Consider the following 26496-nt stretch of genomic DNA (forward strand, 5'->3'; position numbering starts at 1 on the left):
GTGGACTTGGCGTCCGAAAAACTGAAAGACGTCTTCGGTGCGCCTTCGTTTTTGAGGGCTATCAGGGAGTTTAGGAAAAGCATTTTCCATAAGTACAGTTGGGTTTTCGGCCGCGATGCCAACCACCCACCATGGAGCCCAACAGGGGGACGTGATAGAAGCTCCTCCTAGAGAAACCCTGCCAACGCCAGCCGTACATCTCTGCTATAACCAAATACAGCATAACCAAGGCTGGCTAGCCACACAAGGTTAACCCTTGCCGCCGGGAAACTAGGAAGTGAGGAGAATTGATGAGAAGACAGGAAAGATGAAAAAGGCGAGAGAGAAAGATGCAGATTGGAGAGGAGGACAGGAAAAGGCGGCTGCCGATTTCCCTCGGGTGGGTTAGTCCGGGGGTGCCGTCTACGTGAAGCAAGAGGTGTGTTGCCTCCGCCGGGGGGCCTTAAAAGTCCGAACGCCCTGCATCGGCTCAACCCCCAGGATCCCCCTTTCCACGGACACGGCTAAGGCGCGCACGGTTAAACGCGGGTGGGTCCAACCCCCATGTGCTCGGGTACGTGGTGTTGCAACACACCAAACGCCTGCTGACGCAGACGCCCCTGCGGGGTTCTCAAGGACGTGATTGCATCTTGATGCTAGATCGGCTTCATCAGTTTCGGAGAGTAGGATAGTGCTATCATCGGCATATATGATAAACTGTGAGTTCGTGTCAATACGGACAATATCGTTTAATATACGTTAAATAAAAGAGGACCTAAAATACTGCCTAGGGGCATACCACATACTATATGGAGGGGAGATGAATGGTAATTGCCAATGTACACACACTGGGTCCTGTTGGCTATAAGTACAAACGAAATAGTTCGAGCTGCTTAACACGAACCCCGTAGTCCGAGAGTTGAGTATAAATATGGTATGGTTAGGTCAATCGGATACCCTACTGTAATCTACGAAAAGACCGAGAGTTACATGTTTATTTTCAATGTTTTGTAGAGCAGTGTCTTTAAGAGTTAATAAAGCTGCTTCAGTAGAGCCTCCTTTTCTAAAACCAAACCACACGTCGGAAAGAAGAATTATTTGGTCAAAAAAGTTAGCCAGTCGAGAAAACAATATCTTTTCTAAGCCTTTAGAAAAAATTGGTATCACAGATATTGGCCTATAATTTTTTGTCTAATTTTTATTGCCCCCATCGTAAATTACTGTTACCTTGGATCGTTTCAGTGCGTCAGGAATTTGACCTGATTGGATAGCGAGATTGAATATGTGAGCGAGCGCAGGCGCAATGCATTCGATAACATATTTTATCGGCTTTATTTGTATGTTATCTGCATCTAAAGCCTTGCTGTTCTTTAGACCAAGAAATGTGTGGTAAACTTCAGCTTCACTTATATCATGCAGAACAAAGTTCTCAGCAGGGCAATTGCTTGACGGTCTCATAACCTGTAGGTTAAAATGATCAACAAGTGCCTGACCAACTATTTCACGGTTATTGTGCGTTAAATTTGAGGGCATTTCCGTTTCACTTTTGCGACCGAGAACCATATTTAGCACTTTCCATGCGGCGTCAGGTTGCTGTTTCCTTATATCAGAAAACAGCCGCTGATAATATTCTAAGTGTCCAACCTAAGCTCGGCGTGCAGTTTATTTCTGAAAGTTTTACTATCTTTCAAGTCAGACGGTGCTCTTGTACGTAAAAAAGTGTGAAAAATTGATTTTTCTTAATAATGGCTTTCCTGTGAGTAGTAGTCACCCAAGGTATTCATATTCTTTTTGACGGTTTGATAGTTGTAAAAGGAAAATGTATAGCGTATATTCGCTGAAAATTTTTAATGAACTCAGAATACGCATCATTCACGTTTTGTATTCCGCATATAAAAGACTAGCCCCGAGCACTGATGTCACGTTTAAATAAAAGTAATGCATCTTCTGATACGTACTGCACTGTAATTGCATTCCTTCGACTATTTTTATGAACTTCGGGGGGGGGGGGGGGAATAAAATCATGAAGATTGGGCAGTGGTCACTTATGTCAGAGGCTATGGTTCCTGCATAACCGACTCTAGTTTCCGCGTTGGTAATAAACAAAGCAAGTGTCAATGAAGTTCGTACAGTGATGCGTGTAGGCATAGTGATTATATTCACAAAGCCTCTGGAAGAAATGGTGTTGAAATCTTGAACGCAGGTGCTAGCTTCAAGGGTAGCTATACTAATGTCTCCACCACAAATCAGTTTCAGACTATTTGTGGCGAAAATTGCAAGAAGTATTAAAACGTTCATAAAGTGCCCAAAATTCCCATTTGGTGGGCGATAAACGACAGTAATGACATCAGCGTTTCGTATCAGTGTTAGTACCTCGTAATCGTTTGTAATGCATGTATAATCTGAAATAACCTCATATTGTTCAGAAGCTTTACCATAAATATCGACGCCACCGCCCCTACGGCTACTGCGATTGATAAAAAAGCTTTTGTATGCATTAAGATGGAGCATTGCACACCCGTCATAATACCATGTTTCAGTAAGCATTAAAATACTATACTGAAAAGAGAATTCGTCTAGGAAATAGGCAATCTGGTCATGCTTAGCAAGAGCAGAGCGTGTGTTAATATGCAAAAAATAAGCTTACGTGGAAGAATCTGGATGAATTTCTTGGGGTAACGCAATATCGTGGTAGCGCATTTTGAAAGCTTAAACTGTACGCAGAAAGAGGGGGGCTAATTACACCGATGTTATATTACTGAGGTCGCCCTCACAAGTTATGGATATCGCGCTAAATGTGTCTGACTGCCTCTCAAAGATCCTTCCATTATGGGTCCACACGGATCTCCACTGGTAGTCCTTCTTACGCCTGATAGCCGTACTGAGAAGTCTCTTTAGTGTCGGACAAAGATGCTCATTTACATAGATAGGACTTGAGCTGCCAAGTCCTGGGCTGTCATTAGTAAGCGGGGCTTTTCTCACTTCCTTTAATGTCATGTCGCGCTTCGTCCGGGACTTGAATTACACGACAATGTTAGTTTTATCCGGATTACGCGTGGGGATGCGATGGCAAGTCTCCATATCGCACTCACTGATTAGTTATTCAATAGTATCTTCGATAGTAGGCAATATGGCAACAATACTTTCATTTTCTGTCTTAACGACTCCCTGGATGTCAAGATTGGCATTCCTAGAATACTGTTCAAGATGAACTATTTGGTTTTCAAGTTCGTCGTTCTTTCTTTCCAAGGAAACGTACTTTGCATTCATTGTGTGGTTCTCTTTCAGAAGCTGAGTGTGTTTTGCTAATTCAGCTTCAAATTTTTTCTTTATGTCATCTATTTCTCCATGCGCGTATTCGATGCTCTGTGTCATGTTTCCCTGCTCATTCTTCAGATCACGAATTTCATTGCACAGGTCTCTCTGGTACGCTTCGCGTGACGATTTCGATTCCATCTTGAGTGCATCTTTTAGTTTCTGAAGGATTTCGTCTTTTGCAAACTCTTTTGACATCGTCACACAAGCAAGGCGAGGCACAACGTGGCAGCATGACGAAAAAAAAAAAGAAAAAGGAGAAAGCCTAACTAACCTGCACCAAAGGAAATAGTAGGCGTAAGGCGATGCACACTGGGGTCGTCGCCACTGCCAAGTGAATGCAGTAAGCGCAAGAAGGCTCCTTTTGAAGCCCTGGAATGGGTGATATCAGGCCTTTGTTGCAGACATCAGCGCCGCCGAAGAGTGCTGCGCCTCCTGTTGTCGATGCATGTCGAGTTGCGTGTCAGGTCACGTGGTCTCGGCCGATGCTGACGGGGCGCACAATTGCGGCGGCGCAGAGACAGTCTGCACCAAAGGAAATAACAGGCGTAAGGCGATGCACACCGGTGCCGTCGCCACTGACAAAGTGAACCAGCAAGTCGGATTTTCGACAATCGCCGACTGTGTTCGCCGCCGTCGCCGTTCTTTGAGTGCAGCCTGTTTTTGAGGGCACAAGTTCGCCAAATGAAAAGCTAGTTCTGTCATTCCCGCTTTTGCTCCTTTCTTCACCGTCACTACTACGTGACATCTCGTGGAGGCGCCAGTGTGTTCATGTACCGAACGCTCCCTCAAAGAAACATGCACTATATACATAGAGGAAATCCTCAAGCTGTGCAAAATCGTAAATTCGCACATGTCTTAGGAAGACCGAGTCGGACATCTCCTTAAAGGAATTGCAGAAGATGTATACAATTTCCTCATAAGCCAGGAACACGTTGATTCCGTCTCAGATGTCGTGCGTCATTGCTGTACGTTTGAGACGCTGAAAACACGTCGCATTGTGCCAAAATTTGGACGCCTGGCGAATGTGACAACCGTTGCCAGCGTCGACGAGAGCCCGTCTGCCAATCTTTCGTCTACCATACGGCAGATCGTGCGTGAAGAGCTGATGCGGCACCAGGAACTTGCGCGCGACGTCATACTACAACCCGCAACACATGGCGCCTGCCGCACCCTGTGCTTCCTGGCAACCGGCGGTACGTGCCACAGACGTCTACCACAGAGGAGCTCCATGGCCACGTGAGGGCACATTTACGCCCGAGCACCGACCTGCAGAACACCCTCGCCCCAGCAGGTTTGCAGTCAGACCGACCGTTCCTCCTGTGCAGCAGGCTCAGCCGCTTCGCTCCGCTACACGACCCCCCGCGGCTGAGCGCTTCGAAGGGCAGTTCATCGATCGTCGTTTACCTGTGCGTTATAGCTGTGGCGACTTGGGTCACATAGCGAGGTACTGCAATCGCCGCCAACCACCCAGGTTCGACCGATGGACGATGTCTAGGCGGTACCGCGCTCCTCTGGGCGAAACATATTCGCCCTCGCACACATATTTAGGAAGCTTGCCTCACCAGCACCCGGAGCCACTGCAGAACCGTTCTCCAGCATCCGATCGCAGCTTGACACCACCACCCGCTCCTCGTGTAAGCCGATCGCCCTCTCCGCGGCGTTGATACCCGTCGCCACCTCCGGAAAACTAGCCAGCGCGGCCGGTGGAGGTGAGGTCGCTGGGCAATCTTCGATGTCGACAGAGATACCTCCAACCATTTGTATGTTTAAGAATAAGGTGTCTGTATTAATTGACGGGGTCTCATCCATGGCCTTACTGGACACGGGAGCAACCGTTTCAGTGATGAGTCTTGCGTTCAAAAGCCTCCTAGGACGAAAAGTGATGTTTCGCTGGGACCGTGCCGACACGTTTCGCGGAGTGAGTGGGGAGTTGTTGTATCCTGTGGGCATGTGTAATGTAGAGGTTCCTTTGGGTGGTCAAATATTTAACGCTGAGCTCACTGTTCTACCTCATTCTACGCATGACGTAATCCTGGGCCTTGATTTTTTGAAACTGTGTGGTGCCACCATCGACTGCAAAACGGGTGAAATCAGTGTAGGAACGAGCTTTTCTGCTGCGTTTATGGAAGGCCCACCATATCGTGAAAGTGTGCTTTGTGTATACCGGGATACAGATGTGCCTCCGTTATCCGCAACGTGTGTTTCAGTTGCCTGTTTCCCTACCACCGACGGAACGTTTGACGCTACCATGGAGCCCGTTCATCTGAGTTGCATCGAGAAGAATGTACTGATACCGTATTGCACGCTGTCAGTTGTTCAGGGACGCACTAACTTATGGGTCATAAACTGTTTGAGTCAACCTGCAATACTGCCACAGGGTCTGAAACTTGCCGCCTACCATGAAGATCAAGTGCTATCGTTCGCCATTCTTACAGAGGCCCTTGATTCTGCGGATGAGCGCCATTTCGGTAACGCCTGCCCTGCGGCGCACTCCTCATTTCTGACAATGGTAAACAAGTTACTCAGCACTAAGCAGCGTCACGAAGTGGCGAATATTCTGCTAAAACATGCCCGACTGTATGACTTTTTCCAGCAAGAGGGGCCACCATTGTTTCCTCCTTCTCGTATACACCCTTGCATAGATACTTGATCTGCCCAACCGTTGCGACAGAAACCATACAGAGTCTCACCATTGGAACGCAAGGTGATCAATGACCAAGTCCACGAAATGCTAAATAAGAATGTAATCCAAGAATCCTGTAGTCCGTGGGCAGCGCCAGTGATTCTGGTTAGAAAGAAAGATGGTACATGGCGACATTGTGTTGACTACTGCCGCTTCAACACCATCACTAAAAAGGACGTATATCCTCTTCCGCGTATTGATGATGCTATGGACCGCCTCTCATCAGCGTCTTACTTTTCGTCTCTTGACTTGAGGTTGGTTGGCAGATTCATATGCACAAGACAGACAAGGAGAAAATGGCATTTGTAACACCAGATGGACTTTTTGAGTTTAATGTGATGCCATTCGGGCTCTGTAATGCGCCTGCAACTTTCGAGCGCTTCATGGACAACATCCTGCGTGGTTTGAAGTGGGAAGTATGCATGTGCTATCTAGATGATGTAGTGATTTTCGGGCGCACATTCAGTGAGCACAACGCACGTCTCGATCTTGTGCTAGACTGCTTGGACAAAGCGGGTTTGGCGCTCAACTCGAAGAAGTGTCATTTTGGAGAGCGCCAAACACTCGTTCTGGTTCACCTAGTGGATAAGCACGGTATACGACCTGATCCAGCGAAGACTGCTACGGTGGAGCCTTCAAGCAACCTCGCCATGTAAAAGAGCTACGCAGTTTCCTAGGGCTTTGCTGGGACTTCCACCGGTTTATTCGTGGATTTGCCAACATCGCGTATCCGCTGACATGCCTACTCCAGAAGGGCGTTCCCTTTGAATGGACTCCTCAATGTGAAGCTAGTTTTCATGAGTTGAAGTCTCGTGTGACGTCACATCCCATTCTCCGACACTTAGACCATGCGGCTCCCACAGAAGTTCATACGGACGCTAGAGGTATTGGCATCGGCGCTGTCCTTATTCAACGCGTCGACACCAAAGAACACGTCGTCGCCTATGCGAGTCGCTCTTTAAGTAAGTCCGAGCGTAACTGCACCGTTACAGAGCAAGAATGTCGTGCAGTTATTTTCGCAGTACAGCGCTTCCGGTCGTACCTGTACTGGCGCCCCTTCACTGTGGTGACAGACCATCATTCTCTCTGCTGGCTGGTTAATCTCCGTGCTCCGTCGGGCCGGCTTGCGCGTTGGACACTTTGTTCACAGGACTATAACTTTACCGTTTCTTATAGAAGCGGCCGCCGACACGCCGACGCTGACTGCCTCTCGCGCATGCCGCTTCCAGCGACGAACTGCGACGCGGACAACTTCGACTGCTATATCAGATCACTGGAGCCGGGATTTCCTGATATAAATACCATCAAGGTCGAGCAACAAAAAGACAGAACTTTAGAACCACTGCTCATTACTGCAAGGCAATCAGCACCATCCACTCGTTTCTGTGTTCATGATGGCGTTCTTTACAAAACGAACTATTCTACTACAGGCCCACGATATCTTCTGGGGGTCCCGGAGAGTCTCCGTGTCTCCGCCTTGCGCGCTATGCATGACGATCCAACATCTGGTCATTTGGGTTCTGCGCGAACGCTCTACCGCCTTCAAGAAAGGTTCTACTGGCCTAAAATGCGCCAGACGCCCGCCCAGTATGTGTCCAGCTGCAGCGAGTGTCAATGTTATAAGCGTCCGACGAGTGCTCCTCCTGGTGAACTCCATCCAGTGCCACCCCCCAGCACTCCCTTTGAACAAGTTGGCATCGACCTCCTCGGTCCTTTCCCGCGTTCATCCGATGGGAATCGCTGGATTATCGTGCGTGCCGATCACTTGACACGCTACTGTGAGACAGCTGCAATACCATGGGCTACTGCAACCGAAGTGTCTATTTTTTTGCTGCGTTTTGTCATTCTCCGACATGGACCTCCCAGAGTCATCATCAGCGATCATGGGCGGCAGTTCACTGCAGACGTGGTCGAAGAGATGCTTCGTCTATGTGCTTCAAGGTTTCGACATTCCACCCCGTATCATCCCCAAACAAATGGCCTTACGGAACGCACGAACAGAACTCTTACTAACACGCTGTCCATGTATGTCGCGTCAGATCATAAGAACTGGGACAGCGTGGTACCTTTCATTACGTACGCATTTATTACCTCAAAGCATGAAGTTACGGGCTACAGTCCCTTCTTTCTTCTTTACACTCGTCCGCCTCGTTTATGCCTGGAGGCATAAACTCAAGCTGATGAAGGAACTTTGGCGTAGACGAACGTGAGTGGCCTGATCGGTCTGCACGGTCCAGACACTTGTTGGCGCAGCGCTTAACCAGCCAATAAAAGCGCTAATATTGCTCTAACCAAGTGTAAAACACCTTAAACATTTTTAAAAACAACGTGTTGATGATTACACTCCTGCGAAAAATACGCACCAGCAGCAAAGAAGAATACGCTTCGTTGCTGCTACTGTGTATGGTTGAGCTCTATGCCTCCAGGTGGCTGCACCGTGCAGACCATTCACATTTGCCCTTCTGCTCATCTCGGCTAATCCCGTTACGGCACAGTCAAGCGGCCAGACCCTGTCCCCTTGCGCTTACGTTTGCCCTAATACGGGACTCGCGAAACGCTAGTGCGTTAGAAATCTTCCGGTGTAAAGTGACGGCCACAAACGTGCAAATCCTGGCGCCGATCGGATAGCGGCAGTCCGATGCGCAGCAGCCAGTTCGCTGGTACGCTGCCCTGCAGAGGGACACGATGTCGCAGCTTGACATATTGCCAGTCGCTACGTTTGCAGTCCTCAAGGCAACAAAGTCGAATCATAGTGCTCGCGAAAAGAGTGAGACCTACTCTGACCGCGGAGCTCTCGTCAAAATGGAGTATGCTCTAAAACAAGCAGACGACACTTGCTGTGTGCCGGAAGTGCTTCAGTGTCCTGAAAAATTGTTCTATTGCATTCTCTTTCTGCTACTTTCTCTTTATAAAACCAAATTAACTAACATTCCAACTATTACGAAGATCATTTGTTTAGCATAAAGTTGGAAAAATTATCGATCACGCGCCCTGGCCAGCCAATCGGATAGCTCGCCCCACTGACGTCATATGGGTGATTTCGGTCATATGGGTAGGGGCGGCTTAAAATTCCGCCGAGCACTGCGCTGCGATCGGAAGCGATGTGGATTTTTAGAACCTTATAATAAATTACACGCTTTACGCAGAGCACTTCAATTTTTCCAACTTTATGGTAAACAAATGATCTTCGTAATAGTTGGAATGTTAGTTAATTTGTTTTTATAAAGAGAATGTAGCATAAAGAGAATGCACAAGAACAATTTTTCAGTACACTTAAGCACTTCCGGCACACAGCAGGTGTCGTCTGCTTGTGTTACAACGTACTCCATTTTGACGAGAGCTCCGCGGTCAGAGTAGGTCTCACTCTTTTCGCGAGCACTATGATTCGACTTTGTTGCCTTGAGGACTGCAAACGTAGCGACTGGCAATATGTCAAGCTGCGACATCGTGTCCCTCTGCAGGGCAGCGTACGAGCGAACTGGCTGCTGCGCATCGGACTGCCGCTATCCGATCGGCGCCAGGATTTGCGCGTTTGTGGCCGTCACTTTACACCGGAAGATTTCTAACGCACTAGCGTTTCGCGAGTCCCGTATTAGGGCAAACGTAAGCGCAAGGGGACAGGGTCTGGCCGCTTGACTGTGCCGTAACGGGATGAGCCGAGATGAGCAGAAGGGCAAATGTGAATGGTCTGCACGGTGCAGCCACCTGGTGGCATAGAGCTCAACCATACACAGTAGCAGCAACGAAGCGTATTCTTCTTTCCTGCTGGTGCGTATTTTTCGCAGGAGTGTAATCATCAACAGGTTGTTTTTAAAAATGTTTAAAATGTTTTACACTTGGTTAGAGCAATATTAGCGCTTTGTTTGGCTGGTTAAGCGCTGCGCCAACAAGTGTCTGGACCATGCAGACCAATCAGGCCACTCACGTACGTCTACGCCAAAGTTCCTTCATCAGCTTAAGTTTATGCCTCCAGTCATTTGCCGAAATGACCAGCTTGCCTGTGGTTAACGGAATACCAGACACGTTCGGCGCTACGACAGAATGCTCGCAACACACGCTGCTCCGATAGCTCTCGCTTGTGGTTGACAGCCAAGCGGCTAGCGGAGAAGTTTCGCGCGGGTGGCGGCGGGCTCCAAAACAACCGGAAGTGGACGATGTGACGTCGAATCATGACGCAGGACCAGTGAAGGCGGAGCTTAGCCCCGCTCGCTCGGCGAACGAGTTGAGGAGGAAAAGGATGGCTCGGGAGGAGGGTAACTTCTAATCGCTTGTAGCTCCATTAATACGTTACGCTTCACTTAAATTGTGGTGCGAATGTTCTACTTAAGCTGTACCCTACACGTCTACAAAATTTGTCCGAACCGTTTCAGGGGCCCTTTAAGAACCTAAGATATGACGACCGCTCTTGTGTTACTGGCACGCATCATGTAACCACGCAAACGACAACGGACGAAGAAGGAAACACACAGGACAGGCGTGGTTCGCCGGTGGTTCGTTCCCGTACACTTCGTTTTTTTCGTAATTCAACGAGAGTCCGTGAACTACGCTTCCAAACAAGGTACCGGGGAAGCCTGCCCCTCTGATGCGTTCAACTTTGCGTAATTAGGAGCTCATATGTTTGGTTTTTGAATGGTCGCACGTTATAAGCAGCAACACCAACCACAAAAATACGCATCCAGAGTGCTGGAAGTCAGGTGAAATACTTACAATTGCCGTAGGTCAACGCAAGCAAGATCGTACACCGCGCCTTACAGATTGTTGCAGTAGATGCAGGAATACTCAGCGGGATTAATGGGACTGATTGCCGCATGCTCTTTTCTATTATTCATTCTTAAAATCAAAATTGCCCTTTCCACATTGGCGCTTAAAACTGGTAAAGTCAGTAGTGACGTCGCTTACATGACGTCATTTGCATGGCGCTGACACACCGTGGCATCGGCAGTCGTTGCCGATAAAAATACTCTGTGCTGACGGTTTTGGTGATACGGAGAGGCCGGTGATCGTCAAAGCAGGCCACCCTCGAACTTGTGTCTTGCAACTTTTAAAATTGGGCTGGTGCTCCTTTCCCGCTAGAAAAAGTCGACAGGGGTATTATTTTCGGATAGTCGCGGTAAAAAAAGAGAAAAAAAAATTGGCGGTTTTAGGTTAAAAACGAATTGTCAAAGCAGTTTACCGGTGGGTGTCGTTGGGCTGCTTCTGGTTTAAACCAAAAACACGGGAAACTAATTGTAATGTAACAGGCAGGACATTTTGTATGCTGATACACTACCGAATGGTTTTGCTGGTAGGTGAAGCCGGTTGAGCTGGGCTTAAATTGCAGCCTTTCTTCCACCTTTAACAAGTCAGTTTAGTTTATTTTTCTACGTGCTTGTCTAAACAATATGAATGAGTGTGGTGAAATAAACTCAAACTCATGTATGCTGATTAGATACCCCATGGTTTCAGGATTAAGATGCTTGCCGCGCAAACTCATTTCCACATCAGAAAGATTAAGCGTAAGCCGCTTATTTATTACTTTCATCGGCGCTTGGACTGAATAAGCTGGAGAATAAATTGAGCTAGAACCCCCGTAGCCTCAAAATAAAACGGTAATCTCCCAAAAGTAAAAGAAGGAAATAATTTTATAGTGAGTGATACCTAAACAATATTCACAAAGCAAGTTTTCTTATTAACGATTTCTACTGTTACTTTCAGTTCTTGGATTGCTTCAAGAATGACCTCGCTGGCGCCTTGGTGGTAAGCTTCTATGGTCTTTTTTGCATACTTAGAGCTCATAATCCGGTCGATAAATCTGTAGTGTCTGATATCTTCGAGGACTTATATTTTCAAATCCAGAGCATTGTTATTAATTGAATGAATATGCCAATCGGCAGATGAAGGACAACCCTGATGGGACCAAGATTACTGGCATGCGTAATTGTGCGCTTTTGACTGCACATTTCAATGTTATTCGCATTTCTAATGTGCTTAACCGACCTTCCGGGGACTAAGCACCGAAACATGGTCCACCCGCCCGTCCGTTCCGCCCTGGTCCGCCCGCATGCGGACTGGGGCGGGCGGGCGGATTGTGTCCCGAAATTCGGTGCAAGCTCAGCCCACACGAGCGGATCGCACGCGCACTCCTATTGCACGACGTGGTCTGTTGACAGGTGACAACCATTCGGTGGAGCAAAGGTGTTGGCAGCTATCTTAGGCCGCAGACATTGCCTCCTTTACGTAGAGGAGACGCTGCAGCAGACGATATTGGCATATTTTTGCAGATGTGATTTCAAGATTCCGCGCCATGGTGAAGTTGCGAGGCTAGGCTGTCACATGCTGTTCTGCAGCCGCATGTGATACGCATTGGCACCATCATCCTTGTCGGAAACACTGCACCGCCATTTTGTGTGCGCCACCTTTTAAAAATGTATTGGAATCGCATCAGGTCGCAACATGGGAATTATTTCCGGACGATCCCTACCAGCGCGCGCTGCCTTGGCTAGTTGAACAAAACCTCTCGAATTATCCAACGTGCCGCGTTCTGCGTCATGCGAACGTGATTCGCCCGAAACGCGCGTGTTCGGCTCGATGGCGTAGTCTCTGCGGTGACAGCTTGCACGGACGCGAGCACATCTGTCGACGAATACGGCTGCGTAGGTCGCCACTGAGCACGGCTCCGAGTACAGCTTGCTGATATGCTTGAATTGGCTTGCGCACGCCTTTTTTGCCCTCTGCCAATTTTAAGAGTGTGCTTAAATCATTGAGATTAATGAAATGCTTTTTCCTTTCTTTTTACATAAGACCAGTAAAAAGCAAATGAGGCATAAAACATGCCTCTTTGAAATTTAATACTTGCTGCATATAAACCTTCCAAACAAATAAAACCTTCCAAACAAATAAAACCTTAATTGAAAGAGAAAAATGAGAGGTACTCAGCCATGAATGAAGTTCCTACCATGTGGTAAAATATTGTTTATAAACGGTTAACTAGATGCAGCAAGAAATTTAAGGTTAAGGAGAGAGTGTACAGTTGATCATGACTGGCATAAAAACATATACTCATGAGGTTTTTCAAGGAGAATTTCATTTCATTTCATTTATTGATACTGTCAGCCCAACTTTGGGCTATTACAGAAGTGGTAGGTCACAATACAAGCAAAAGTACATTTACACGATAAAGAAAATAAAGTACATTTTGGGTAATGTACTGATAACAGCACCATGGCAAATACAGCATGTACTACCAGGTGTACAGTATAACCATTTGGACGAGTTATGGTATGCGTACACATGTGCTTTTGACATTTTCAAGAAAGTCGCGTAAAGATGACGTCCTTACTATTGAGTCTGATAATAGATTCCATTGTTTTATTGCTCTCGGAAAGAAGCTGTATTTAAAACAATCATTGCGAGTAGTAGGAGGAGGGATATACATACTGTGGCGATGCCGAAAATAGTTACTAGGAGAGAAGTGAAAATAGTCATCTTTATCAATTTTAACATGGCCATGAATAATAAGAAAAATAAATTTCAAACGGTTATACTCAGTTACAGACTCCAGAAAAGGAAGTTCAGCAAGTTTACATAAATGGTTAGGAGAGTGGGAACGACGATATTTGTTAAAAATAAACCGTGCAGCAAGCCGCTGAATTTTATCCAGCTTAGACTGATTAGATGAAGTGTATGGGTCCCACACAATTTTTGCATACTCCATAACTGGTCGACTCAAAGTTTTATATGCCAGGCATTTTACTTTAGCGGTATCATTATACAGATTTCTTCTAAGCGACCACAAGGTTTTCTGTGCCTTGGTAGATACGTGATCAACGTGTTCATTCCAGCGCAAATCCGAGGTAAGCATTAGACCCAAGTATTTAAATGTTGACACTCTCTTTAACGCGACACCTTTAATGGAATAAGCCTAATCAATAATACTTCGTTTTCTAGTGATAGACATGTAAACCGTTTTGTCAGAGTTCAAAACCATCTGCCAGCTTTCACACCAATTTTTTACCTTTTGCAAATTGGAATTTAAATCCGTCTGATCGGCAGGTGATTCGATACGGTTATATAATACGCAATCATCTGCGAAGAGTCTGATGGGAACTGTAATGTCGTGCGGCATGTCATTGATAAATAATAAAAATAACAGGGGGCCTAATACACTTCCCTGGGGTACTCCAGACTCTACAGGCGAAAAAGAAGACCGGTACCCCTCACATGCGGCAAATTGGTCTCTATGGCTTTGGTAGGACGAAAACCATTCAGATGAGCGAGGGTTTTTGAATATAGTTCTAATTTTTAATAGCAACTTTGGGTGCGACACCTTATCGAAAGCCTTGGCCAGATCTATGAATATTAGGTCTGTTTGGCCTCGGTTATTTATTGTATATATGAGATCGTGAACAGTCTCTATTAGTTGAGTTACGGTAGAGAGTCCCTGACAGAACACGTGTTGGCATCTGTTTAGGATATGGTAGTTGTCAAGGTAGACCAATAGTTGCTTAGATATTGTCACGTAGTGGTGACGTTGAAGAACACAGTAGCACCACTGTGAACGACAAAACTAAATTTTATTGGGCGAACCTGTGCCCACAAAACAGGCTACACTTATAGCACAACGATAGCGGCGAACACAGTCGGTGATCGTCGAAAATCTGATCAGCGGGTCAAGCGCGTCGGCTTTTATACAACAGTCGTCGAATGTTCCAGACTAATCGTTGGGACCCGCGTGCCTTCCACAAAGTTCTACACCATTCGCGTTACGCGATGAAATCTGATAGCACAAGGTTCAGCGACAACAGACAACCGGATAGAAGCATCGATAACTTTCCAGAAACTTCGGATGCATGCAGGCGCGTCCCACGCTGTGCGATAACATTTGTTAGGCGGCGAAACCTGGTCGCCCGATAAAGATAAGCACGCGTGTCAATATGATATGGTCAAGTAGTTTCGAACAAGTGCTAGTGAGGGAGATCGGCCTATAATTTTTAACGTCTGATTTGCGGCACTTTTATGAATTGGGATAACTTTAGCATGCTTCCATGCGCTAGGAAAGGAATGTTGGTTAATAGATGCCGGAAAAATAACAGAAATTTAGAAACCCACTCTGTGTACCTTAGTAAAAATTTATTAGGAATTCCGTCAGGCCCCGTACTTTTTTTAGTGTTCATGTGGAGTAAGAGGTTCAATACATCCTGTTCGTCAATTTCTTTATATCTTGAAAAGGAGGCCTTTCATATTCATCTGTAAAATCGGGCAGGAAGCCATTATCGCGTGTGAAAACTGACGAGAAGCAAGAGTTGAAATCCTGTGCCTTCTTTAGAGCGCTATCTCCAGTTTCATGGCAACGAGAAGCAGCGGGAGGGTTAATATATTGCCAAAATTTTCCGAGGGTGTTTTTCAGAAAAGATTGTAATGTGACATTATAGAATCTATTTTTAGATTCTTTGATTAGCCCTTTCAATTCGCGACTCATACTAGAAATGCAGCCTTTGTCAATTGGCCGGCAATTCTTTGAAGTCGCCTTTCGCTTCCGTTTTAGCTTTCTTTTTGCATGAATTATCTCTGGTTATCCAGGGATTTTTTCGTTTAGTTGTTTTTAAACGTTTTGGGACAAAGCTTTTCACGCAGTGCTCGTCTGTGTTTGAAAAGAAATTCCATAGCTCGTCCATGCTTGCGCCAGAGTGGACAAGACCTAGGAACTTAGCTGACGAGACTTCGAGGTAATCTAAAATAGATGCATCATCGGCTAATGTAAAATTAAAGAACGGTATTTTTGATGCACGGAGGAGTTTGCGCACAGACAAATTTAAAGACGTCACTACCATTTTATGGTCCGAAATACCGTCCTCGATGTCACAGCTCATAATAAAAGAACATAGGCGATTTGAAACGAAAACAAGATCTAAAAGCGTTGAAGTTTCCGCGCCCACTCCTGTGAAGCCAGACACAACTTGAGTCGGGTTATAATTAAATGCAATATTTAATAACTGATCAGAATTCCGTACTTCGGTTCCTGCTGAATAATTTGACGCGCAATCAATTCCAGCCAAATTAAAATCGCCCGCAAGGCATATGTTCTAATCTGAATGCACGTGCAAGTTCATAAAGGCTTCCGCGTTTTCTAGTACTTCTACAGGGGAGTTGGGAGGCTGGTACACACCACCGATTAGAAAATTACGGTCATTCAAGGTAGTTTTACTCGAGACTGTTTCGAGATTGCTTGGATCATTAAGTACCGTAAGAGGAATGCCGCCTTTCACAAGTATAGCTACCCCACCCCCTCTAGTGCGCCGATCCTTTCTTATTATGGAATTTCGTAGGGGTGTTACCTCAACATCAGTCACATCCGGGTTCAGCCATGTTTCTGTTATTACCATTGCATGTGGATCGTGATCTATTAAAATGCCTTCTAGGCTATCTTGTCTGTTAAGTACGCTCCTTGTATTCAGGGTGATGATCATAAAGCATGCAGATTGATTTTGGTTGAGTCAGTCGGCACCCGAAGCCGAATGAAGCGCGGCCGCAGGAGCCTGGTGTGCGTATCAGCGGCTGTTAACCTCATCCCAGGCGTAGAGCACATTCTTAACTTTTCTCTTGTCGAAAGCCCACGTCACCTTGGCGCCGGTTTTCCTCTCCTCAGTTGTCGACTTCCACAAGTTTTTCCGAGCAGTAGCAACTCTTTTAGAAAAATATTTTTGCACGCTGAACGTGGTTCCCTTTAATTTTGAGCAGTTTTTAAATATTTTAGATTTTTCCCTGAAGTTCCTTACTCGGAGTTTCACTGGTCGACGTGTTCCTGGGACCTTCTTGCCCATCCGATGAATTCTTTCGATAGAGTTATGTTTTTGTTTTAAAATGTTTCCAAACACATCGTCATTAACCTTTCACAGGAGTATTTCCTCAGTTTCATGTCTGGCCTCTTGTATTCCTCTAACAATAATGTTATTGCGCTTTGAACGATTTTCGAGATCGTCGATTCGTTCTGGCATTGGAAGGAATTGATCATCTAGATTTCTCACACAACCTTCAACAGTAACAAGTCAGGTGTTGGCTTTTTCTACGCACTGTAGTTTAGATTCGATTGTTTCCAGTCGTTTCTGGACAACCGAAATGGCTGTCTCTGAGGTTAACTGCTTTACTTTTAATTTTACTTTTTTAATTTTAGCAAGGATTTCTTTCTGCGTATTTAGCATCTCTTTTACCATATCCTCAAGAGGCCTAGCATTCTCTTCGACATCTCCTGATAGTTTTAGAAGTAGACATCCTATTGAGAAACATTCACTCGCACACTTTACAAGCGCGTGTGCACGCGGCAATCCCACTATGCAAGGATATTTACTGTGAAAGCCGTATTTTCGGTCACCAAGCTGCACAAAAAGCGGAATGTCAGGCGACATAGCCACGGCGGTGTTGCCGTGTCTACTGAAGAGCGACCAGCCAAAACCGTCCTTTATAGCTGCCAGCCATACTGTCACGTGGTCTCCAGTTGACGTCAATGTGCTCGAACTAGCTGCGCTGGATGATGTATCCACTTGCGGTGGATACGCAGTCAGTCTTGACCAATGTTGAATGATCGCAAACGTCTGCAGAAAATACCACCGTAGGCAAGTTGTACGCAGGCCCGAGACGATGGTAAGTGTTGCTCCCACAGGCTGCAGCGAAAGAAAGGATCCCAAAAAGCACCTGCTCAAAAAGCGGAGTGTCGGGCGACATAGCCACAGTGGTGTGACCGTGTCCACATATTATTTATTTATATTTACTTGAAAAGAAATAATTTATGTTGCTTATAATACAACTAATTTCGAGTGAAATAAAAAAATTAGATTGTTTCTTGCTCGCCTAGGCGGCCAATCTGTTGCACCCTTACTACTGAGACATACGTAATTTAGCATTTAACCTGCAAAATATTACTAGAGTGCACAAAGTTAGGCAGTAGCATGACAGGCGGCCTCCCTCTCTCAGGGATGATCGACTTGTGACTTGGATGAAAAAAGGAAATCGACTTGAGATTGTTTGATACTGCCAGCATCATACATGTTTGCTATAGTTTGATTATTCTATATATGTAAAAAAATTTGATCACACAGGATGCACGTGCTAAGCGAAAAAGTGTAAGCTCTACTCAGGTTATTTGAGTTCGTTACGTATGGGTTGCTTGTTGTTTATGTATTTATGTAGTAAGAACTTAGCTGGCTGATCCACAGCCATATTTTAGCAAAATGAAAAAACAATGCACAGCTCAATATAAACATCCGGCCAGTAATTATTGTATTTAAAGCAAACCAAGATTATCAAGTGAATTAGCAGCAAGTTGTGACCTTTCGTGGTGTGAAAAGGTTGATGTAGTAAGCGGTTTTGTGTTTGGCTATCCTAACAAGTAGCTGCTTTGACATGGACACGGGAACGAAATGAAGGCTCATATGGCGGAAGACAGGGGCGCACAGAAAGTGCGAAAATATTCGATGACTTTTTTTTATTTTCATACCAAACCAGCGGTTGTTAGGTTGTGTTAGGTGTTAGGTTGTTTTGTCAATAATGCACAAGTTGGTCTGTGTAAAAACTGCAATATTGGTGTGCTCCATTATCTATTCACTATTGGGGTAGCCAAATGAATGATACCCCCATGAGTACTGTGAAAGAGGGCACACAAGTTTGCAGTCAAAGGGGCCAGAGTAGCTCAGCCTGTGTGCCAAACGTAAAATTGTGCCAGAAGAAAACACGCATGCCGGTTAATTTGGCATGCATTCACATGTGCTGTTCAAATCCCAACATCACAAGTAATTTGTCATTCCTTGCCGCATTGCTCCCCATTGTACAGATTTCATTGCAGCGCTGTGTATGCGCAGTAATATAACTTGACAAATCAAAGCCGTGGTAATTCTGTACATTGAAAGCAGCTTCACGTGTGGCTTGGATAATATAATGCTCCTACATTTGGGTCAGCTTAGTAGTATGAGCCACTTTATTTACTAGTTGTTCGTTGTTATGCCTGGACTATACGGTGCCACCGGGCACTGCTGTATTCCTACAGGCACGCTAGAGCGGCTTGGCTATGCACAAACATAAATTTACATCGGGTTTAAATTAAGGTGGTGCAGAGTTGCTGTCAGATTGTGCTTATTTGCTTAACTGCTTGGTATTCATAAAAGCGTTTGAAATGTGAGGGTGGACGCTCAGCTTTGCAGGTATAGCATTTTACGTTTATTGCGCAAGGCCACCGATGGAAAGTAAGGACACCACACAAATATTCGCCTTGTTAACGCCCAGTCACCATGCAGGCAGTTTTCTGTGGTTTTGTAATCTGTAAATCTGCAAATTGAAAACTGTATTAAGTCAACTGAGAAACCATAAAAATCAGCACTCAGATGTAAACAATTTTGTCACATCAGCTCGCACATCACGTCAAATGTATACATACGGATTATTTGTAGCTGAAAAGAGCATGCATTTCGCTTTTAGAGCTGAGAATGATCAGTGCAAAATATGTTTAACGTACATAAGGTACCCTGCCCAATGCTTTACAGACTGACAGCTACAATTAGCTCTACTTGAGTAGCACATTCATAATAGACTACAACATACAATATCCGTTGTGCACCTCTCCTTTGATATTCTAACCTCTGACACAGAAGATAGAAGTCGAGGCTCTAATTTTTCTTTACGTCAATATTCAAAAGGCAAGTAGGTTTCTGGCACTACACGTCTCCATCTCCCACACATGGCACTTACTCTATGTTCTGAATGTGCATTCATTGCCAGTGGTATATCTTAGAGTGTGAAAATACTTTGTTAGGCAGTTTTACCTGTATATTTTTCAACTTACCCATAAGTTCTCTATGCTCTTCTTGTTCAGATACCCCCTTTAGTAGTGGTATCTATGCAGTGCCTTCATAACGCAGTACATGTTATGAAATCTGTGGTTTCATAAAATAGAAAGCCTGTCCAATATAAACAAGAAACCTGGAGACAACGGCATCATGACAAATTAGCTGAGGTGGTGGCACTATTCTGCTTGTTCTGGCTTGCGAGAGCACAATTATTCCCCCTTGTGCTGTCTGGCACGGTTGTGACGCATATGCCCACGACGGTTTGGGTAATTCAAATTTCAAGGGATGACTGACGATTGCATACGCGCAACATCTTTCTCTGCTGATATCAATGACTTAACTACATAGCAAGTTCAGATGTGTGATTATCGGTGTAGCTGAAGCAGTGTACCATACATACTGTCCGCACTCAATTTGATTTGCCAAAAGCATGCACGAATTTGTCTTGGAGCTATTGCATCAGTGGTAAATTACCACTAAATTGACTGTTGAAGAGGCAGATTTCGCTTCGTCGCAAGGCCCAAGTGAAAATGAGCCTAGCACTCATGACACCAAATGCAGTCAACATGTATGACTGAAGAACACGTGACAGAACGATGAGCAGTGGAATTCATCACACTAGTGTACAAATAAGTGTAGCTGTGTGCAGTATTTCAGTGCTGGTATACTAAACACAAAGTTTTACATGAGTTGTTTAGATGGCGTAATGAACAAGAGCCTTCCGATAAGCGGGGGCAAAGGCTAAATAAACAGCTGCTGCCTCAAGTAGTGGCAATGGCCTAAAATATGCATTCTCGCATGCAGCAGATACAGTTACTAAATTGCTTTACAGATAGGTGTGAAAAGTAACTGCACCACGTGATAAAATTTACACTTTAGCTGAATACCTTATAGAACGTCTTTGATGGGGTATAGTTGGTGCGACATGTCTAAATATTAGAAGTTGTGTTGCTTTATTCACGCACACGTGCATGTAAGCGCAAGGTACGCGTACAGTTTGTGTTGACGTGTTACGGTGTGCATAAAATGTACGCCAGTACTAATACTATCAAGATATATAGACAAATAATTTTGTACCACAACAACTGCTATTAATTACGGAATGAGTTCTGCACTTTTACACACAGTAAAGCTGCGAAAAATCGCACGTATATGTCACTATTTGTATCTTGTGAAGACACTTCATAACAGCAAAACAGCTCGAACGTCGTGGTCACCACGGCACATCGCAGCCGGCAAAACCGCTCACCCGCAGCATAGGCCACGCGAAATGACAGCGATAACCAGGCAATAAAAACATATCGCTACTGATCGTATCGTCACTTTTGAAAGTTGCAAAGGACTGGCGTTGACCACTTCGCGGCAACTAACCGCATACACAAAATACATACGAGTAGCGTACGCTGGGTGGGGCGATCGGACACTTTTCATTTCGGCGCGCCCTGAAAAAGTGTCCTGCTCAGAATGTACGTGTATGCGGTGTACTTCTCCAAAAGGACTTCTTCTTGGGCAAGTTGGTGCTTAGATTTCCTAGGTATACTTTGTGGCGCAAAATACATTTCTTGAAACGGGACAGAAGAAAGGGAGACAGTGAAGCGCCAAACTACCAACTGTTTAATGACAGCCTGAACAAACGTATAGAAGAAAATACAACTTCCACTCATGCGCAGGGAGCCGAGGTGTGAGAGAAAAACGTGGTCATGATAACATACTTTGGATGAAGCACATTTCTGCGGAATATTATACGATAGAAGTATCGCTGACACAATCCTTCTCGTACTTCTCGTTTGGGATGTACTTCTCGTTGGGATGTACTTCTCGTTTGGGACGCACACGCGAAGCACGGCGGAAAACATCCCGGACTGGACGGCTTCAAATATTTCTTCCGATGTTCTCGTAAACACAACACACACTTCCTGCGCTCCGTCTGTTTCTTTCGGCGATCGCACGCACTGATGAGGCCTGGAAGTGTACACCGGCTTGCTGCTTTCGATGGCTATATCCGTAGGTGCTAGATAACTGCAGTGAAAATCACAAGATTTAGAAAAAATGCCATTTCTGACGCTGCTGTTTCTTAGGCCTCGCGTCCCCTCTTCGCTTCGCTTCGTGCAAGAGCCAAATTTGCCATGAAAAAGCCCGACGCCGTCCGCCTCGGATCAGCTAAGAGACGAGCAGGCGTATGGACGGCAAAGTTGTGACCGCTCGTCTGTCTGTGGCCCAGGCGAGCGGACAGCCATCCGCACGCTGGGATACGAGGGATTGGCCATGTTTCGGCCCCAGCCATCCGTCTGTATGGCGGTTGTTCCGTCCGTCCGTCCTTGTGTCCGTCTGTCTGTAACCGTTTTTCCTCCCACATGGGTCACTGTATATTCCACGGTCGAATGGCTATCGTAAACATCGGGCTGCAAATTCATCGGGCTGCTGTGCTGAAGGAACAAGGTTCGAAACGAAGCATGGTTTCACTGCCAACTGGCCATTGCTGCGTGCGGGCTGGAACTTGTCGGGCACTGCAAGCGGCTCAGGTCAAGGTGCGCCATACAATTACGTTCGCAAACGTCATTTCAGTATTGAATCCATCACGCTATGTCTGTCACCCGCTTTGACGATACGCTGGTGCAAAACCGTGTCGGAGATGCTTGCATGGGTCACGTAACCTACAGCGGCCAAAACAGCGCCGTCACTACCGTCTACGTTAGCCCCGGGGCGACAAAAGTTATGGTGCAGCTATTCATCTGAAAGCACTGAGTATCAAGACTGCGTTCACAGCTTGCTATGACAACGATCGGAAACGAAAGATGCCGGTCTTCATGTGCGGAGACTTCAACATCGACCTCTCGAAGCACCAATACGCGTGGCTTCCGGAGTACATAAGGGATGCATTTGGCGCTAAGCAAGCATCCCTCGACATGGCACCGACGGCAAGAACAGGCGGTGTGCTCGATCACATCTTTTTCCGCGGAATCTTCACCCGTATGCACCGTAGTTCTCTGTTCTTCGCCCTCTGCTCCTAGGCATCAGGGACAGATGAGGAGACGGTGCGCTGTTGTGCACTAGCGCTGCCCTATCAATGAACAGTTAGCTCAAGCACGAAGTGGACTGGGAGTATATCTGTGTTCGTGGATCTTTGCACGACAAGCTGATGGCGCACCCAGGATTTCGATTTTGCAATGGTGAAGACGTAGAAAAAATGGTTAGCTCGTCATAAACGCCATGTAGTGAATATAGTGTATAGTGTATATAGCACGATTGTTGAGCGATCGGTGAAGGAGACGCGGGCGGTACACATACCAATTACGGGGGCTGTTCCACCATCGGCGACACGGACAACAGGCGTCGTGGCGGGCGTGATAATTTTCTTGAGCCGGTTACGAAGGTCAGCGCTCATTACGGACAAATGCGCCCCAGTGTCTATGAATGCAGATACAGAAACACCGTCGACTTGCACGTCAAGAAGGTCAAATGAGTGGGCAACGTCAGTATAGTATTTGGCGGCGTAGGGAGCAATGCAGCGTCACCTCGAGGCGCTGCATCGTCTAGTTTTCCGGCTGGGAGCGGCGTCCGAAGGGAGTCGGCGAATAGGAGCGATGAGGCTGGGGAGAGCGAGATTGTCGTCGTTGGGGCGAAGGCGACCGAGAATGGGAGCGGTTCGGTGCAGGAGAATCAGCGGCGGCGCTATCGGAGCGTGCGGCATAGGGACGAGAAGGGCCACCTGGGGGGCGAGAGTAGGCTTCATAAGTAGGCCAGGTCGGGGAACTCCAGCGACTACGACAGTGCCGAGAAATGTGCCCGATTCGATGGCAGTGGAAACAAATGGGCTTGCCGTGAGCAGTGCGCCATACAGATGGGTTGCGGAAACGAGGTGGGTAAGAAGATGCGGGACGGGGCGGAATCGAAGAAGCCGGGCGGGTATCAGGACGATGGACCGAGCAGATGGTGTGAAGACCCATGTTGTCGAACTCTTGGCGGACAACTGCCTGGATCAGTGAGACCGTGACTGCAGATGTGTTGGTGGGACTGGAGTCGAAGGCAGCCGGATAGGCGGCTTCGATCTCACGCCGGACGATCGCAGTAACATCGGCAGTGTTGTTGGGACGAGGAGTGTCGGCACAGGAAGATGTGGCTGGGGTGTTGGGCAGACGGGCAAACTGCTGGTCAATACGTCGGCTTTTAGCGAGTTCCAGGCGGCGGCACTCTTTTATAACAGCATCCACCGTAGCTACGTTGTTGCAAACGAGGAAGTTGAAGGCGTCATCGGCAATGCCCTTGAGGATGTGGGGAACCTTGTCGGACTCAGTCATGTGGATGTCAAGTTTGCGGTACAGAGCCAAGACGTCCTGAATGTACGTGACATAGGGCTCTGTTGACGTCTGCACACGGCCGGAAAGCGCCTTCTGCGCGGCATGTTGGTGACCGTAGGGGTTGCCGAACAAGTCACGAAGCTGCGTCTTAAGTGAATCCCAACTGGTGAGCTCATCTTCGTGCGTGCGATACCAAACTCTAGGTGTCCCACCGAGGTAAAAGACTACGTTGGCGAGCATAATAGTAGGGTCCCACCGGTTACTGCGGCTGACGTGTTCATACAGGCTGATCCAGTCATCGACGTCATCCCCGTCTTTGCCCAAGAATACGCCAGGATCACGGGGAGCGGGGAGAGTGATGTAAGTCGTCGAGGTGGCAGCAAGCAGGTGTCGGAGCCGGCGGAGACGGGTTGTCGTCACCGGGAGCCATGAAGGAAGGCTCGACGTACCTTCCAGTGCGAAGCTCCATGACGAAGTACAGGGAACGTCCACCTCCACCAGATATGTTACGGAGGAATACGCAGACGAAAAGCTATGTACAAGTATATTTACAAGAAAATACGCTGCGCTTGGCCAAGAGGCAACAGCCCGCGCTAGCTTCTAATCGTCGTCGTCGTCTTCTTACTGCTCGGCTCTTCGTCATTGTCAATACTATCCCGTAGCAATATTGTTGTAATGTGGAGTTTCCCTCTTCGTAAGAGCACAAAAAGAAAAAAAAAAGATATTACAGATAGTAACTAAGCGCAAAGTACATTAGAAGATCTGAAACCAGCAATTATTTTTAATTTGCGGGTTGGTCACCGCTGGTAGATCGCTTTCTGATCACTTTAACGAGTTTTGTTTGTGTGCAACTGCAGCAAAAACAAAGATACTACCATTTCATTGCCAGGACCTTTATGCCCTCCACACACTCAAGAAGGACACCAGATAATAGCACTATCAGTTTATAAACTGATATTGTTTTGCTAATTTCAGGGTAGCGTGGTGTCTGCGAACGGAGTATTTTCTTAATATCCGTCCACAATTAGCAGTGAGAAGCAGTTCGGTTTACCATCCCCATGAGGGCATACTAGCCTTTGTAGCGCTTTGCTCTAGTACAAGTGCTAAAAACTTGGCGTGCTTTGTCCTTTCCGCAGGTCGTCCATCCATTCTGTTATGGTGACCATCAACGTTGTGTCCGTCAGGCCTCCTCCTCATTTTAGCTTCACCATCGCGAGAGTGGACAGACAAAGGAAGCTTTCTTCACAATCAGCCCCAGCGGGATTACACTACTCGTAACTGTTGCAATTTGTATTCAGTGACTGGGCATGCTAACTACATCCTTAGTTTCACAATGGCTAGAGCGCGCAGAAAAAGTAGAGCTTTGGTCACTATCACTGCCACGAACCCATGTCAATGCAGACATAAGTACGTGCAGGGGCTAGGCATGCTAACTTCTGCGCTTCCACCTGCCGACTCCACCTCAGATTTTCTATGCATACCGGCTTCTTGTTTTCATCGCAGACACATGCAGGACAAATGCGGTTAAGTAATTGCATTGGATTGGGAAAACGTTTATTGAGCCTGCAGTAAAGCGCGAAGGCGCGCTTCGGACGTGGCTATACGTCGTCATCGTGGCGGGTGCTCTGCGAGGATCCCCGCTCACCGTTGCCGGCTCGCCAGGCTCATGCCCAGCCATCGCCTCGATGACCTGCTGGACGGCCTCGAGTTGTTTTCTTGGTCATCGCTCCGCGTTGCTTCCTTAAGCTGCGGCGGTATACGTCCTGGGTTAGCTTCGCTTAGATTTTTGGAGCAATCCCATAGGATGTGCTCGAATGTGGCCGTCTCCATGCAGCACGCTCTGCACTTGTCATGGGGGCGCGCTTCTGGGTATATCCTATGGAATAGCGCCGGGCTTGTAAGCTTTCTTGTTTGTAGTTGCCTAAACAGCACGGCCTGCGACCTGCTCAGCCCTTTGCAGGGCGGCGGGAGAAGTCTGCGGGCCAGCGGAAAGCCTGATAGTCTTCCCAGATGACAGTCTTTGAAACTGAGCGGCTCTTTGTGCTTCGCCGATCTCGTCGAGTGTGTTGTGTATGCCCAGCTGGAGGAGACGTTTCGTGTTGGTAATTTCGGGTAGACTGAGGGGTGTCTTGTAAGCCCTCGGGATTAGGATGTCAAGCTTGTTCTTTTTACTTATCACCCACTTGTGGAAGGCTGCCACGTACCCTATGTGGCAGAGTACGAAGGAGTGTATAAGCCTGATGCTTTCTTCCTTCATGACTTCCTTCTTGGTGGTAACGCACTTGAGCAGTCTGGTGGCGTTGGCCGCCTTACCCATGATGGAAATGATGGTGTCTCCATTCCTGCCGACCGCTTCGATTATCATGCCCAGGACTTGGACCTTGCTGACTGTCGGTATTGTGTTAAC

General features: G+C 46.7%; 1 protein-coding gene across 1 annotated transcript in view; it reads left to right on the plus strand.

The window, feature by feature from the left end:
- Positions 1 to 26496, plus strand: part of LOC135910892 (uncharacterized) — a 257520-nt gene that overhangs the window by 155168 nt on the left and 75856 nt on the right. The window contains exon 4 of the mRNA XM_070532769.1: positions 11675 to 11716. Within this exon, the coding sequence (XP_070388870.1) occupies positions 11675 to 11716 (42 nt within the window). The remainder of the gene's footprint in view (positions 1 to 11674; positions 11717 to 26496) is intronic.

This window comes from Dermacentor albipictus, chromosome 2, assembly GCF_038994185.2.
Source record: "Dermacentor albipictus isolate Rhodes 1998 colony chromosome 2, USDA_Dalb.pri_finalv2, whole genome shotgun sequence".
NCBI lineage: Eukaryota > Metazoa > Arthropoda > Arachnida > Ixodida > Ixodidae > Dermacentor > Dermacentor albipictus.